The following is an 18609-nucleotide window of genomic DNA, read 5'->3' on the forward strand; positions in this document are numbered from 1 at the left end:
TTTCATATACTTTTGAATAATCTTAGTTGCTTCTGAAACACAAAAGCATAAATAATTACTACACTTTTTTTATTTATTTATAAAAGATTAGACTCATATAGATAACAGATTTCCCCCTTTATAAATTTTGTCATTTTTCTTTTCATGCTTTCATTGAAAATAACATTCCAGGATATTGTCTTTTAATATCATTTTGAGTTATTGACAATATATTTTAGATTTTTTTCAGTTGTTTCTTCACCAGATTTACTATCTCAGTACTTAGAGTCTTTTTCTAAAACTCCTCTTGCCAGGTTATCTCATTCCATTTTTTATTTTGAGACTATATGTATTATTTTATAACTTAACTGTTGTGGAAAATGTCATGTTTTGTATTGATTTTGTATATTAATTCAGTAATTCAAAGATATAAAATGTGTCTAAATGTTAAGACAAGGTTTACTTCTTCCCTAAGTTATAAAATTGCTCTGTACATATTCTAATCTCATAGTTTGTTATCATTTTATTCCCTATATGCAGTGAAGAATTCATCATTCCGTATTATGTAATAGTTATCTTAAGTTACTTGAGATTTATAATTAATAATGATGTAAATAAATTTCTCATTTTAGAATGCTTTAAATGCACATGCACATATTATATATATGCCACTAGTCTTTACATTAGATGGTATTTTAAAATGTTATATAATAATGTGCTAGGTTTTTAAAAATTTAACTATAAGATAACAGTATGCTAATGTTAGATACATCTAAATGAGAATGTGTGCGTAATAGTGTGTGTGTGTTTGAAGATTAGTGCATCCAGAATTCAGAGATAATAAAAATGTTCTCTCTATTCTTGCTTTGGAATTTCAGATAAGAGTGGTTATATTAAGAAGCAGAGATAAAAGGAGAAAGCAAGAAATAATTCAAATGCTGGTAAAGTAATACTCTACATTGCGGCAATTCACAATAGTGTGTTATATATAGAAATAAGATCAGTCATTTTTTTCAAGCTTGCTAAATAAAACTAAACTCTTGGAATGGCATGCCATTTGACCTCTCAGGGTTCTTCTAGCAGTATTTAACTGGTGCAAGGGGAACACATTTGCAAGTGTCTATGGTTGACATGACAGATTCTCGTGTTACTTCACACAATGTTCAAAAGGCAGAAGTCCCTTGCTTCAGAACAAAAGAGAGGATTATTTTCCCAAGGAGCTACACAGTCCCTATTGAAGAATGATATGAGAAATTTTCAGTGTTTGTCGCAATTTGTACTCTCAGCGGGCCCTCTCACGGCAATTCCAGGAGTCAAACATTCAAAAACTACTCACTTTGAGATTGAAATACTTGATGCTCAAACAAGAAAACAGATATGTATTGTGGATAAGGTGAGTTTCATTTGTTTGTTTAAATGTTGCTATCTGCATCAAAGATTATTGATGACTTGATTAAATGCTGACAGGACTGTACAAAAAGTCATTCCTCACTTTTAACCTTAATTTTATGGCGAACAGGACAGATACTTTACACATTGTTTCAGGAGGAGATGTTCATTGCATCTTTCATACTTGATTTAAATTTAATTAAATGGTAGCTAATAATTTAGTTCTGGCTTTCCTGCTATCATTGATTATTGTTTAGGGGTAACATTTTCAAGATGAACTACTTAGCTTACATGAAAAATGTCTCTAGGTTTCTATCTTCATTCACTTCATTAAATATTCACATTATCATAGAGTTTTAAAAGGGTTTGTAGCAAAAGCCACAGTAACAGCTAATAGTAAGATTTAACACATATATGATAAAAGCTAATGATTTTAAAAGCTATTTTGAATTGGTTTAATTATTTGTCTTAAAAGTTACCATCTCACATTTTATGAAAGTTTACATGCTTCAAAACCAGACTTCAAGGTCCTGAAAATAATGTCATGTTTAATATTCACAGATATTTAATTAAGGAAAGATAATATATATTCTTTTTAGGTTTGAAAATTCAAACATGAACACACATATACATTTTAGATATACAAATACATGTATAATACTCTAAATATTTTCAGTTTTTCTTATATTTTAAAAAGATATTATTAGTTTAATCAATTGAGACATTGATATTTGTACAGGTAATAAAATACACCTTTATTTTGTTTTACAGAAACATTGATTAGGTTTTTTGTTGTTATTCTAAAAATAAAAATTGAATCACTTATTCCATTTTACCATGCTCTAGCTGGGTTTCTAGATAAGAGGAAAAAAGAAGAAATTATTCACTGCTTTTAATTGCCAGCAAGATAGTATATCATCTCTTACTTAGTAATTATAACACAATGACCAGTTAATTATTTGAATAATATTAACTATTATTTATAGATGGAGAAGATTAAGAACTTCAACAAGTTCCTATAGGTTATAAATAGCACTTAAGAGATTCAAAACCATTTCTATACAACTTTTACTCATATGCTTTTTCTATAGTTCTACTGGGGTCATATGTAAATGATAAATATGTACTATGTAAAATAAATTTTGATATATGAATTTCATGAACAGAATAATTTACTTCTTTTTGGTATCAGAGTAAAGTTTTTGGATTTTTTCATAGTATACAGGAATTAGACAAAACTAAAAAATAAAATTCTCATCCAGAAGTTGCTAATGTTTACAATATCCCACTATGAAAAACACAAAACTTACAAGAGGAACACATTTAAATCAGAGGAAACAATGTAATAAATGGAATGGAAAGTAAATAAGTCAAGGATTTCCAGAGACTAAGATACTCAAATTTTCAAATAAGACTGATTAGTGTGTCCTTTCTGACCTATCTTAACCTTAACAATCAACCTTAAAGTAATGAGAAACTACTGAGTTATTAATTATTTATCTCATACATTTAAATTTTATGTTATTGAGACTTTATTTGAAGGTAATTCAGGAATATTTACATTTCCAGGAGTTAATTAAATTTCAAAAAATATTAAACGTTCGGGAAACTATCATTCTTTAGAGATAAAGATTTTGTTCGGGAAGCTTGTATTTGAAGTGTGACAGCCCTGGTATTTATATCTCAAGTGACAAACCTTTATAGAGACTCAGTAGGCTAAATAGGGGATTGGCTTTGGATGTCTAACCATCCTTTGTTGCACAATCAAACCTATAGGATGTGTAATTTCCAACATCCAAATCTGTAGAATTGGACTTTGTTTTGTCTTATTTTAGTTTTGTAATCTGATGAACTGTTATGCAATAGTGATGAGACATTAAGAGAAAAATAAATCTAGATTAATTTACCTATTTTTGCTTTAGGATTGCTAACATTTTTTATTTGTAAACATTAGAAAGACTGGTTTTTGTTATTTTACATGATGTTATTCTCAGACAAATAAGAGCTATATAGTAAGGTCATGTTAAGTGCCCTTCCTTGTATTTGGTTGTTCACAGTGTACAAAAGAACTGTCGCTTATAACTTAGTCCTTATCTTTCAGTCTTTATTATGTTATAAATTAATACAAGTTAAAGATTATGTACTTTGGAACCAAATCCCTGCTACATCACTCATGTCTATCAATTATTGGGAAAGGCACTGGATTGCTGAGTCCCAGGGCCCTTATTTGGAATACAGATTAATAACATCTTATTAAGAAGGCTAATACAAGCTGATTTTGTAAACATATAGTAAAAGAGTAGGGATAAAAAAAAAAAAAGAGTAGGGATAATATATGTAACATGCTTTGAATATTGTCTTGATGGTAGTAGGGACAAAATTATTATATTTTTACTTCTAATAATCATTTCCAGAAAGTTAATGTATGTAAAAGTACAAGAATAAACAAATTATGAGGCATTTGATGACTGGCTCAGAATTTAAATTTGACTTCTTGATATTTAATTATCCATTGAGATGATTTGTTATAATGCTTCAGTTAGATAAAATATTCTCAAATATCTCAGATGAGATGTATGTATCTTAGTAATATATGTTGTAGCAGAACTTTTGTATTATGTCTATAACTCAAACTTTAAAATGGAAAAGTATGGACTCAAAATATTCATAAAACAAAAATATTGAGAAAAATCCTGAGATTAAAAAATATGTATATAATTATATTATTCCACTTCATTACACACACACACACACACCAAACAAACATAAAACCTTCTCTTGCCTCCACTATCTTTTGCAGTTTCTGCCTGTTTCTCTCATTACCTTCCCCAGGTATTCATATCGTGTGCCCTCATTTCTCTCTTCTCACTGTTTCCTAAACCCACTTCATTTGGGCATTTGCCTCCATCACTTGTCAGAGTCTGAACTTGCTGAGGTCACCAGTTAGGCACGGCAAATACTTTGCTAAATCCAACATTCCATTCTCATGCTTTATCTTACTCCATAGGTCAGCAACATTTTCCACCGTTAATCACATTCTCCTCCTTAAATCACTTTTGTCATTTGAGTTCCAGGATAATACACATTTGCCTTAACCTATCTTATTGGCTTTTCCCTTTCTTCTTTGCTGATTCTTCATCTGACTTAGCTGTGAACTGTCAACAGCTCAGTCATCAGAACGTCTCCCCATATTACCATCTACAATAATTTACTTTCTCTCTCTCTCTCTTTTTTTTTTTTGAGACAGGGTTTCACTCTGTTGCCCAGGCTGGAGTGAAGTACCATCATCAGAGCTCACTGCATCCTCAAACACCTGAGCTCAGGCAAACTTCCCCCTCCTCAACCTCTCAAGAAGCTGGGACTATAAGCACAGGCCACAGCACCTGGCTTATTTATTTATTTATTTATTTATTTATTTATTTCCATTACAGACAGGATTTCCCTATGTTGCTCAAACTGGTTTCAAATTCCTGGGCTCAAGTGATCCTCCTGCCCTGGCTTCTAAAAGTGCTAGGATTATAGGTATGAGCCACCATGCCTGGCCTAACTTAACAATTGAGTCCCATAGTTTTAAATATCATCTTCCTATTGATGACTCATAAACATATAATGGCTACTTATATTTTTCTTTTGACCTATAAAGCCCTGTATCTAATTCTCTATCTATCAATCTGGATGTTAACTAGGCACTTCAAACTTGATGTATCTAAAACTGACCACTTGGTCTTCTCCCAAACATCTTCCAGAGAGTTAATCAAGCCAATAAGTGGCAACTACATCCTTCTAGTAGGTCAAGCCAAACACTTGGAGAATCATGACTCATCTTTTAATCTCACACCCCACATACAATTCATATTCTTGGCAATATCTTCAAAAATATATCCAGACTGACAAATTTTCATCACCTCCATTTACAAGACTCCTAAATCTTCTCCCTGCTTTTGTCCTTAGCAATTTCAATATATTCCCTGTGTAGTAGGTAGAACTAGCCTGTTATATTCTGTCAGATAATACCATTCCCTCCTCCAGACTAGGCAACGCCTTTCCTTTGGTCTTAACTGTCAAATTTTCCTGTAGGAAAATTCCTCTAGGAATTAGAAATGTATAGGTGGCCCTTATAGCTGTTGGATTTGAGAAGGTAAAATTTGTAAAGAAGGATATGATGAGTAAGAAGAGTAAAGAACCAACAATAGAGGCCTGAGGATCTCCAGCAAGTAAATGAGTCAAACAAAAAGGAGATGATAAAGAAAACAGAAAGAAAGTGCCAGTGAGATAGAAACATCAGAAATGTTGCAGCACAGAAACCTAAGCAAGAGAATTTGAGTGAGGACAAGAGTAGTATTATCATCTATGTCTAAGAAGCATAGAGAAATACAATATCTATCACTTGTATTAAATACTGTGATGTTCATTGAATTATATTAAAGCTGTGTGAGTCTTCATTGAATTTAAATAGACCACTTTAAGCAGAGTGACTTAGGGGAAAATCCAACCTGAAATGGGGAATGATAATCAATCAATGTGGAATAAGAAATTTGAGTTTGCTAGAAGTCATTTCTTTTGTAGATAGTATAGATGTTTGGAGAAACTAGTTTTCATTCTTCAACTTTATACTCTTTTATGTACCCTGATTCACATTCTTGGGATTACCTTCTACCTCTTGATTATTCCAGGTTTCAGCATTCTCTACTACTCAACAGTCTCCACATATCGTTTATAATTTCCACTTCTTGAATTTGGGGAAAATTTTATTCCTCTGAGTGGAGTGTCTTCTGTCACGATCTGCCAATTCACATTTACTCTATATGGTCCAAAATAGATAACAGCACCTTTGAGTGCCACTTTTGAATTCCTATAAGCTGATGTATTCTTATACAGTTCCCAATACCAGTTCAGATATCCATTATTCACTGTATATAATCCCATAATGGTTCAAATATCCATTATTCACTCTACATAACCCAGTAGTTGGGAATGAGCATTCATACATTTTCATCACAATTTGAAAGAGTAATTTGTGTTTGTTCAATCTAATGCTATAATAATAAAAAGGTGAGGCCTGTATTTGGCATGACAGTATTTAATTTTTTTCTAATAATTTATTTTCATTGTATTTTATAAATGTGGCAGCCCATGACAAAATAGAAGTTTAAAAAATGTTACTTTGTTCTACATAGTTTGAGAAGCACTGACTTAGATGGCATAAAATGATCTTTTCAGCATTGCCATGATTCAAACAGATTAAGTGACCTAAATGTTATTGTACAATAAATACATCTTGGATGTGAAAATAGAACATGCCATATCCATGATCTTCTTGGATTTCACTCTAAGAATTGCATTCTGTTAACAGGCAAGATAAAAATGACTTTCAAAGGTTTGTTTTGTAAATATAAAAAGCAATTTATAGCTAAAATGACTTAAATTTTTAGACCAAAGAAAACTGAATAAATCCTGGTTTTTTTTGGAAATTTTTTACTTAAATAAAATAAACCTGGGAAGATAAGGAGGACAAAGAAATGCTAGCCATTAAAAGAAGAAGATCAAGTGGAGCATATTGTGCAATTAGAAGAAAGTTTACTTCCTATTAAAGCAAGATTGATGAAGAAAGTTAATACTTGAATACACATTCAAAAAAGCACATAAAACTTCAATAATATTTCTGTATAAGGAAACTAGCAGTGAAATGGGACTAAATCAAGAGAAACATACAAAGATGAGAGAGTGATGCCTATATGCCTATTCTGTTATTCAAATTAGACAAACAGCTACTTTAGCAGTGGTGCCTGTACTTTAGATCACATGGAGTTGAAAATGAAACATATTGTCTAGTCCTAAAATGCATAAATCTAATGGAAAGACAGATTGCACACCTTAAAACAAATTTTAATCTGATAAGTAGCACACACAAGTTTAACATAAATCATACTGAAAAGGTAGGGGAAACAATTCTTTCATCTAAGAGAAATTTAGGTCTGAGAATGAGAACCAAGGAATCATTCAGCTGAAGGAGGCACTTGAAAAGACCTTAAACAATGTACATTACAATACATTAGCCTGGGTGGGGTAGAAAGAGCATCCCAGGGAAAAGGATTATCATATCAAAGAGAAAGAGGCAGGAAAATAACAAGCAAGGCTCCTTGCCTGATATAATTAAGTACATGATAGGATGTTGCAGAATGGAGCAAACTGAGATTAAAACGGAATGGTTGTGACTGATGAGAGGGTGTGAATGCCTAGCATTTAGATTCTCTTCTTTCAAACAAGGTAGTGATTTTCTTTTCTCAGATCTGCCTTTCAGAAGTTAAATCTGCCAACCATGTGGAAGATAAAATGGATGGTAGAAAGCTGAAAGAGAGTTCAGTAAACCAGAGAAGCAAATCTTTCAGGAGCCTGTTCAGGACTGTCGCCTTTGCTAGGCAACATGATATCATGGGACCTACTTAGAGTTTGGAGACACTCAGCCACATTTGATGCTTAATCAGCTTGTGACATTTAGCAAGCTTATTTCCTTTTCATTTATGGTTTTCGACACAATTATATAATTGGAAACATCTGACAAATATTTTAGTTTGGTGCAAAAGTAATTGCGGTTGTAGCATTGTTGAAATTTGCCCTTCAATATTGGCATGCATTCTTAGATAAATGTGGTTATATTATACATCATTTTCATATGCATTTCTCACTTTATGTTTTTTTTTTTTTTTTGCTGATGTCTTATTACTTTCTGTTTATATTTATTTTAGACTATGGAAATGATGTTAGACAAAAAGCAAATTTGAGCAATTATCTTATTCCAGTTCAAAACGGGTTGTGTAGCAGTGAAGCCAACTCGCAACATCAACAATGGGTTTGGCCCAGGAGCTGCTAATGAATGTGCAGTGCAGTGGTGGTTCAAGAAGTTTTGCAGAAAAGACAAAAGAAGATGAGCAGTGCGGTGGTCGGCCATTGGAAGTTGACAACGACCAACTGAGAACAATTATTGAAGCTGATCGTCTTACAACTACACGAGAAGTTGCCAAAGAACTCAACTTTGACAATTTTACATTTCATATTTGAAGCAAATTAGAAAGATGAAAAAGCTCGATAAGTGGGTGCATTATTAGCAGACTGAAAATAAAAAAAAAATCATTTTGAAGGGTCATCTTCTCTTCTTGTGTACAGGGGACCATTTTTCAATTGGATTGTGACATACGATGGAAAGTAAATTTTATACGATGACCAGTGACAATCAGCTCAGTGGTTGGACCAAGAGGAAGCTCCAAAGCACTTCCCAAAGCCCAACTTGTACCATAAAAGGTCATGTCACTGTTAGGTGATTTGCTGTTAGGTGATTTGCTGTTAGGTGATCCACTACAACTTTCTGAATCCCAACAAAACCATGACATCTGAGAGGTCTGCTCAGCAAATCAATGAGATGCACTGAAAACTGCGACGCCTGCAAGTGGCATTGGTCAACAGAAAGTACCCAGTTCTTCATGACAACGCCCAACTGCATGTGTTGCACAACTGATGCCTCAAAAGTTGAATGGAGTTCGACTATGAAGTTTTGCCTCATCTGCCATATTTATCTGTCTTCTCACCAACTGACTTTCGCTTCTTCAAGCATCTCGAAAACTTTTTGCAGGAAAAGTGCTTTCACAAACATCAGGATGCAGAAAATGTTTTCCAAGAGTTTATTAGATCCTGAAGCATGGATTTTTATGCTACAAGAATAAACAAACTTATTTCTCATTGGCAAAAATGTGTTGGTTGAAATAGTTCCTATTTTGAATAATAAAGATGTATTCGAGCCTAGTTATAATGATTTGAAATTCACAATTTGAATGTGCTATTACTTTTGCACCAAACTAATACCACCTTCCATAAGGAATTTCTCCTAGGGAATGGCTGTTGCACGAAGCCTTGAATAAATTAGTACACAGCTAACAAATTCAAATTCACAAACTTGTGAATAACACGAAAATTCTCACATCTATTAAATATATTAAACAACTATAAAACAAAGGAATATTTAATGTTCACATTACAATTATTGAAGATAAATGTTTTCTTTCTGTGTATGTATGTATAAACTATGCTTGAGGAATAAGTATTAATATAAAACAGTTCAAATTAAATATAAATTATTGGGTACATCTTAAAGATACACTTGAACCTATAAGAAATAGATACATACACATAATATTTTAATCTTTACTGAATAGCAACCCTGTGTCTTAGTCAGTTTGGACTGCTATAACAAAAATACCATAGACAAGGTGGCTTATAAACAACATAAATTTGTGTTAGCTTCAGCAGCACATTGGAAATATACTGAGAAGATTAGCATGGCCCCTGTATAACAATGATACAGAAATTCATGAAGTGAAAAACACATTCTGTGTTTTTCTTCTGATTTAAAAGAAAGAAAGCAAAAGAAATTCTCTTCTCACAGTTCTGGAGGTAGAAAGTCCATGGTCAAGGAACCACCAGACTGAGTCTAGTGAGATTCTGGCTTCCTGGTTCATAGATGGCCATTGTCTCGCTGTGTTCTCACATGGCTGAAGTGGCTAGGGAGCTTTCTCAGGCCTCTTTTCTAAGACCACTAATCCCTCAATCACCTCACAGTCTCCACCTCCCAATACCATCGGCTTGGGTGTAAGAGTTTCAACATATTAGTTATAAGAGGACATAACCATTCAAATCATAGCACTACATATGTAACAAAACAGAATAATTATACTGCAGTCTCTATCAGATATAGCTACAGCCACATAGGCTAGACAAATTTATATATCCAAGTGCAATACAACTTAAAATGTGGTATTATAGGTGACAGGAATATGATATTCCATTATTTTTTTATTTCAGTTAAACTTAAACTAGATTTTACTGTTTGGATATGCAATGAATTAAAGTAATCTCCCTACATGCAAACCTAAAGTGTGTACACTAATTATCAAAATTTCAAGATGAAAGAATTCTTAGTTCTTTTATGATCTGTCAGTTCAAATAAAAAAGATAAAGTATGTTCTTAATGTATGTCTGGGAAATAGTCTTGGTTTGCTTTTTTTATGGTTTTGTTTAATTTTTATCTTGGAAATTAAATGAAAATTATATGAAGCCTATACCTTGTCTGCATTATCATTTTATTTGTGTATTTTGGTGGCCTAACAAGTATCTAATCATTACCTAATTTTGTTCCATGATGTAAGTGTATACTTTAATGATGTTATTTTTATAATTACACTATGATTTTTTATTATTCCTTTTTACTAAAGTTTTGTGCTCTAAGTTATCTAATGACAGCTTTCTTTCCTATGCATATTCCTCATAAAATTAGCATTTAACAAATGAGCAGTAATTTATGACAATGGTAAATAATAAATATTCCATTACTTCATATTTTATATTGTCTAAATTCTTTATGTAGGAAGGTCTGAAGGAGTAAATGTATAGTAAGTGGAAACTGATATTTAAAGCAATTATGACTTTTAATGTCATCATGCCACACCTTTCTGGGCACAAATTTGTGCTCCCTGAGGTCTTAAATTTACAAAATTGGAAACACAGGAGTAATGAAGTTTATATTTTTTCTAGAATTTGTGTAGTTCAGCATCTAAACAACACATCTCAGATTTATGGATATTTACATTGCACCTTTCTAGTGTAAAAATTATGCTATGTGCATGGATATATAATAAAAGTGCAAAAGTGTGGAGGAAAATTGTTGTTTCAAGATGATATTACCTCTGGAATTCTTTCAAAGATTATCATCAAGTACCTAAGAATGTCTTGCAAAGGCATAATCCTAGAACATTTTCTCCCTCCCTCTTTCCTTCCTTCCTTCCTATTTGTTCTTTCTTCAATACACATTGAGCACCTTCTAGTTAGTAGGCATTATAATAGACCCTGGGAACACCAGCATGAAAAACCAAGCCCATTAAAATATGTTCCCTACTCTTTAGATGTTCATAGTATTGTGATGTATAATCACATGTAAATAGTCTAACACAAGATAATATAACACAAGTAAAAATAGAAGTATGAAGGAGGTGCTGATTCAGCCTATATGATTGTTTTCTTTTACACTGAAGAAATTAAGAGTAGCATTAGAAATCCCTTTAAGTAATAAACAGTTCTAGTACACTGAAAGATTATCATGGGGATATCTGTAATATTAAAAGACAATCTTCCTTTTTTTGATTTGGATAAATACTTAGTAGTGGGATTGCTCAATCAAATGGTGGGTCTACTTTTAGTTATTTGGGGTATCTCCATACTACTTTCCATAGAGGTTGTACTTGTTTGTAATCTCACCAACAATGTATGAGTGTTACTTTCTGTCTGCATCCACACCAGCATCTATTGTTTTGGGACTTTTTGATAAAAGCCATTCTCACTGGGATTAGGTGATATCTCATTGTGGTTTTGATTTGCATTTCCTTGATGTTTGGAGGCACTAAGCATTTTTTCATTTGTTTGTCGGCCATTAGTTTATCTTCTTTTGAAAAGTTTCTGTTCATGTCTTTTGCTCACTTATTAATGGGGTAGTTTGATTTTTTTCTTGCTAATTTGCTTGAGTTCTTTGTAGATTCTGGTTATCAGCCCTTTAATGGATATATAGCATGAACGTATTTTTCTCCCATTCTGTAGGTTGTCCATTGGCTTTATTCATTGTATCCTTGGCTGTGCAGAACTTTTAATTTAATCAGGTCCCATTTTTTTATTTGTGTTGTTGCTGTGATTGCTTTTGGGGTCTTCTTCAAAAGAGACTTGCACTCAAATATTTATAGCAGTACAATCCAGAATTGCCAAGATGTGGAATCAGCTCAAATGCCCATCAATGCATGAGAGGATTAATAAAATATGGTATATGTATACCATGGATTACTATGCAGCCATAAAAAGATGGAGATATAGTATCTTTTGTAACAACCTGGATGGAACTGGAGGCCATTCTTCTTAGTGAAGTATCACAAGAATGTAAAAACATACACCACATGTACTCAATACCAAATTGGAACTAATTGGTTTACACTAAGGTGTACATATGGAAGAAAAACTCAGGGGAAATCAATTAGGTGGGAATGGGGAGGAGAAGACGTGTAAATTCACAACTAGGTGAAGGACATACTTATAACTTTGACTCAAACTATACAAAAACAAATGATATAACCAAAATGTGCATGCCCCCATAGAATTATAAAATAAAAAAAGTATTATTGGGAAAAAAAAGACAATCTCCTAAAATAGAAGTCTCTGCTAAATGCCTTACAATTCAGGGGTCCTCAAACTATGGCCCACGGGCCACCTGCAGCCTGCTGAGGACATTTATCTGGCCTGTCGGGTGTTTTTGCCACCACTGCCTGTCCTACTTAGCAGCCAACTTGTCCTGGGCCCACAGTGAGCATGTGTGGAATGTGTGCCACACTCTCCAATGGCCCTCCAACGAGGCTCTCCTGAGGGACAGTGAACTGGCCCCCTGTTAAAAAAGTTTGAGGACCCCTGCTACACCCTTGGCCATTCAAGCTTCAACTGAAGGCATATTGCTGTAGAGACACCTGGGGAAAATTTAGAAAGGAAGGTCAAGATGAATTCCTTACTCAAGACTTCCAAATGTGCAAACCTTACAGCTATGCATCATTAGTATATTATATTTTATTAGTGGATTTTAAAACTGGTAGCCATAAAATGATTTTTAATCTCTTGATCTGCTGGTATTCAACAGAGTAACCTGAGTCTTACAATCTGTCACCACATAAAACCTATGAATGTGGGACTTACTTATTTTCCTTTCACAAGTTAGTCCTCTTTTAGACATTTATTTTGAACTTCCTGCTACATCTAGATAACAGGTACTATATTTGGTAATTGATCTTACTCTTAAGGAATTATGTACCTCTGCCTTCTTATAAACTCATCACTCTATTATCATTTTTCGAAAATAGTACATTAATTATTACCTATCCTTTTTTCTTATTGCCCTTTAAGTCCTCTCATTACACATTTTTATTGTCTCCAAAATAACTTTTAATATTACTTCACATTTGGGTGTTTCTAACTTTGTAATTATTGGTTATTTGACTTTGAAAATCAAAATCTAATTTAATTAACAATGCATTTTAGCAAAACATTTAATGAATTATCTACTGTCTAATTGAGTCCTCTATTTGTCAATATGAATATTGACATTGAATACAAATTTATTATCTGCTTCTCATAAACCTCATTTAATAAAAACATGTTATAATATGAACTTATTTTAATCATGACTTTAACATCAAATCCAGAGGCAATAATACAGATGATATGCTACTCTTTTGTGCAGATGGAAACATTTCAAAAATCTCTCTAAAATTCTTGATAAACTATCTTTATCTTAAGAGCTATTTTTATGTAGAATTCTTTTAACTCTTTATGATAAAAAAACTCTACATGATAGAAGAACATAAATAATAAGAAAGTAGGAAACTCTGAACTTTTGATTGCTAAAATAAAATATGCTTCATTTCAAAGTAGAAAGAAGAAATAAAAAATTTTTTTTGTAATTATAAAAATAGAGCTATAAATTTTACTAATTTTCTTTTTTTTTTCAATCAGCATTTCTGGCAATGTATAGATACTCTCTTCTTTGGCCCTTGTTGGTAAAAAGAAAAAAAACAACAACAATAAAATTCTGTTAACTTAGGCTAATGGTCCACATATGACATAGTTCCAGTATTTCAATAAAATTTGGCAAAGATAGTTTACAGGATTTTTTTTTTAAATTCACATTAGTTCACTTATTAACTGTATAACTTTAGGAAGATATTTATATTTCATGATCTCAACTTTTTCATCTTATAAAGAAACTCAATATCGTGTACTTTACAAGATTATGATGATCAAGTGTCTATCTAATTTGCATTTCCCTGATGATTAGCAATGTTGAGCATTTTTTCATATGTGTGCTGGCCATTAGTCTGTCTTCTTTTGAAAAGTTTCCATTCATGTCCTTTGCTTACTTTTTAATGGGGTTTTTTGATTTTTATCTTGCTGATTTTCCTGGGTTCTATATAGATTCCTACTTATCAGCCCTTTATCAGATGTATATATAGCATGTGCATATTTTCTCCCATTCTGCAGATTTCCTGTTTGTTCTCATGATAATTTCCTTGGCTGTGCAGAAACTTTTTAATTTGACTCAGGCAGGGCAAAAGCAATACATATAACCTAAACTTGTGTACCCCCATAATATTCTGAAATTTAAAAAATTGTCTATCTGTATTGATCCTAAAGTAATAACTGTTGAATAAAAAATGCTCAATAATTTTTTCTTTGCCTTTCATTCTCTTTTTACTCTCCTCCTTCACATAGTGTAGTGCAGTATAATGGTTAAGAACAAGGTTTAGAATCAGTCTATTTGCACTCAAATTTCATCTTTAGCTTGTTAGTTATGTGATCTTGATAAATTACTTTATTACTTTGAGTCATGGTTTTCTCATCTGTAAAATGGAAATCAAATATATCTTAAGTCATACAGAGAGTGTATGGATTAAATTATTTAATAGAGGTAAAGGTCTTGGAATAGTACCAGATGCTTATTAAAATACTCAGTGACGTTTGTTATTACTGCTAGCATTGTTATCAATGATCCCCAGTGCTATGTCTCCATGATATTTTAATTTAAAAGAAGAATGAAAACAAAAATGCGACAAATGTTTTTGGTAAAATGGCAAAAATACTTAGTTTACAATGTATTTAAAAATTTTATATTAGTTAACTTATCAATTATGTAACAAAACTAGCAAGGAAACTCACTTCTGTGGTTAAAAATTCTAATCCTTATCAATGTAATAGAAAATAACATATAGCATATATCAAGCATTGAAATTGATCAAGCTTATACAATTTAATAATATTCATTTTCTTTAAAAGTTTATAGTAGCTATATTAGGACATTTTTTGTCCAGAACAACAAAAGTCAAACTGTTTAACAGTGTGATTATTTTTATCCCTGTTTCCTGGTGTACTTATTGATAACACTTCTTTTACATTTAAAGCTGTCTCGTTTTGAACTATAAATTCTATGGTTATCTTTTTTACATTTAAGTCTGTGGGGTGAAAACACTCTGGAATCCTATGTCCTCTATAACTACTGAAGATTAATTTTTCTACTTTCAAAAGAGACTGATAAAAGTTATTTTTTTTAAAAAAGCTAGCTGCATGACAGTGAGGATAATGGCATAATAGTTCTCACTTCTATACCATGAAGAACAGAGGCTAAGTTGTCTGCCACATTGCAGTGGGGAAGAAATTTTTATTCTTATTTGCAGTGATGATTTTATTATCACCATACATAGCAGGTCATGTTGGCGGTAGAAGTAACATTATAATTCATATAACAAAATAGTTGATTTTATATTTTTAACATCAAATGAGCTGACTGTTCTCACTTCTTTTATTTTGCCCAAGAAAAGAATGTCTTGGCCAAGGATGGAGTCCCCATGCATGCCATCTAGTGGTCTGGGGATTGAATCACCCCACTTGATGCCATTGGCACCTGTGCATACCTTCCAGACAACTGAGGACTGGCCTGGCCATGCTGCTATTACCCATGCACATTGTCCAGGGGCTAGGTATCAACCTGTTCTGCCAACTTCTACAGCACTCATGCGTGCCTTTCAGGGGCCTAAGAACGGCTCACCCAGTATGTAGGTGCCTGTGTACATCATCTGGGATCTTGAGGATTGACTTGTCCCCACCCATCAATTTCTGTATGTGCTTCCTGTGAGCCTGAGGATGGGTCCTCTCAGCCTGCAGTGACAAAAATTGACAGCACTCACCTGCAATTGCCACCTGGGGGTCTGAAGACTTGCCCATCAGACTGTTGCCACCACTGCTGGTGGCATTGCATGCTTCTTGGGGGCCTGAAGGTTGGCTTGCCATCACTATTGTTGTCACTGACACCATGCATGCCACCCAGGGGCCCAAGGACCTGCCTGCCTTCTTGGCCTACCACTGCCACTGCAAGAAAATGAGCAAGCTGCCATATGGCTAAGAATCACCCCATCTGGACAGCTGGTGCCTGCTTATACCATCTGGGGGTCCAAGGACAGTTATGTTCAGGCCACTTCTGCCACCACTGGTGGCCAAGGACCAGCTCACCAGGCACCTCTGTCCACAGCAAAGCCTCACCACAGCTTCCACTAATAACTGCAGCCTAAGCCACTGATTAACTCACAGATACAAGTGATGTTGATTACAGAAGACAAAAATCATATGGAGAGGAGACAAAACTTCAGTGCCCACCTAGATTCAAGCCAAAGTACCCTACTCAACAAACTCTATAGATATATCTATAGGGAAAATCTTTCCCTATGAAAGCCAATCCATAAAATTAGAAAAGACTGTTATACCATATGCACAATAATGCACAGATACAAGAAACTTGGAAAACATGACATTTGCAAAGCAACACAGTAATTCTCCAATAACATATCCCAATGAAAAGAAATGTGTGAAATGCCTTTAAAAAATAATTCAAAATAGTGATATTAAATACATTCAGTGAGATGCAAAAGAACACAGATAAATAATACAAAGAAATCAGAAAAAGCAATTCATAATCTAAATGAGAAATTTTAAAAAGAAATAGACATAAAGAACAAACAAAACCAAAACTGAAGAATTCAATGAATGAAATAAAAATATAATGAAGAGCTTCAACAATAGACTAGGTCAAGCAGAAGAAATAATTTTTCTAAACTTGAAGACAGGTCTTTTGAAAGAAAACAGTGAGACAAAAAATAGCAACAACAACAATAAATGTGTGTGAGAGAGATGGGACACCAAAAACAGATCAAATATTTAAATTTTGAGTGTTCCTAAAGAAGAGATAGAAAAAGACATAGAAAGTCCATTTAATAAAATATAGCTGAAAATTCTCCAAGTCTTGCAAGAGATTTAGACATCCATATATAGGAATCACAAAGAATCCCAAATAGATTCAAGCAAAAATAGTATTATCCAAAAGACATTATAGTCACACTGTCAAAAGTCAGAGACAAAGATAGTTCTATCTTTGAGATCATTCTATCTCTATCTCGAAACAGCAAGAAAAAAGCATAAAGTCACATAAGGAAATATCTGTGAAACTAACATTTCTCAGCAAAAAAACTTCCAGGCTGAGAAAGAATGACATGACATATTTATTCAGGTGCTAAAAGATAAAATTCTCTTAGCAAAGAATCCTATACCCAGAAAAGCTAATCTTTAAAAATGGAGAAGTAAATTCTTTCCCAGACAAGCAAAAACTGAGGGAATTCATCATCACCAGACCAGCCCTGCAAGAAATTCTTAAGGAAGTCATATGCCTGGTATCAAAAGGATAATATCTGCTATTGTGAAAACAAATGAATGTATAAAACTGTATAAAATGTCCATCAATTGATGAATCGATGAAGAAAATGTGGTATATATAAAATATGAAATACTATTCAGCCATCAAAATTAATGAAATCCTACCATTTGCAGCAACATGTTGGGAATAGAGGTTATTATATTAAATGAAATAAGGCACAGAAAGATAAATATTGCATCTTTTCACTGATGTGTGGGAGTTAAAAAGTTTATCTCATGGAGGTAGAGAGTAGAATGATAGTTATTAGATGCTGGGAAGGGCAGGGGGATGATAAAGAGAGGTTGGTTAATGCATAAAAACATATTTAAATGGAAAGAATAAGTTCTAGTGTTTGATAGCACAGTAGTGTGACTAGAGTTAATAAAAATCTATTGTATTAATATATTTCAAAATAGCTAAAAAAGAGGACTTTAAATATTCCCAATACAAAGAAAGGATAAATGTTCAAGGTGTCTGATATCCTAAGTACCCTATTTTGATCATTACACATTGTATGTATTTATCAAAATATCATATGTACCCTATAAATGTGTACAATTATTAGGTATCAATAAAATAATATTCAAAAACAAAAAAAACAAATTTATACATTTATGCATGGATTTGTGACTACATGAGGAATTAACACTTCTAACCCCTGTGTTGTTCAAAGATCAATAATACACCTGAATATACCCACACACATATGTATATATATAAACATATACACCCAATATATACATAAATATATATGTGCACACACTCACATAATGTACAAGATGTACTCCTAAATAAAGTTTACATGTAGCTTACTGGAAATAGAAAAATATATAAAAGAAATTCATTCAGATGAATCTATTTTTAAAACTTTATTA

At 32.8% G+C, this 18609-nt stretch overlaps 1 protein-coding gene and 1 non-coding gene across 2 annotated transcripts in view; both read left to right on the top strand.

Moving 5' to 3' along the window:
* Window positions 1-1138: 1138 nt before the first annotated feature.
* The window catches only part of TECRL (trans-2,3-enoyl-CoA reductase like), a 70590-nt gene continuing 53119 nt past the window's right edge, over window positions 1139-18609 (top strand). Inside the window, exon 1 of the mRNA XM_075997960.1 lies at window positions 1139-1372. Coding sequence (XP_075854075.1) covers window positions 1139-1372 — 234 coding nt within the window. The remainder of the gene's footprint in view (window positions 1373-18609) is intronic.
* On the top strand, window positions 9646-9750 carry LOC142864760 (U6 spliceosomal RNA). Its single transcript, XR_012915107.1, has one exon. It is a non-coding gene; the product is annotated as a U6 spliceosomal RNA (small nuclear RNA).

Source organism: Microcebus murinus, chromosome 26 (genome assembly GCF_040939455.1).
Source record: "Microcebus murinus isolate Inina chromosome 26, M.murinus_Inina_mat1.0, whole genome shotgun sequence".
Classification (NCBI taxonomy): domain Eukaryota; kingdom Metazoa; phylum Chordata; class Mammalia; order Primates; family Cheirogaleidae; genus Microcebus; species Microcebus murinus.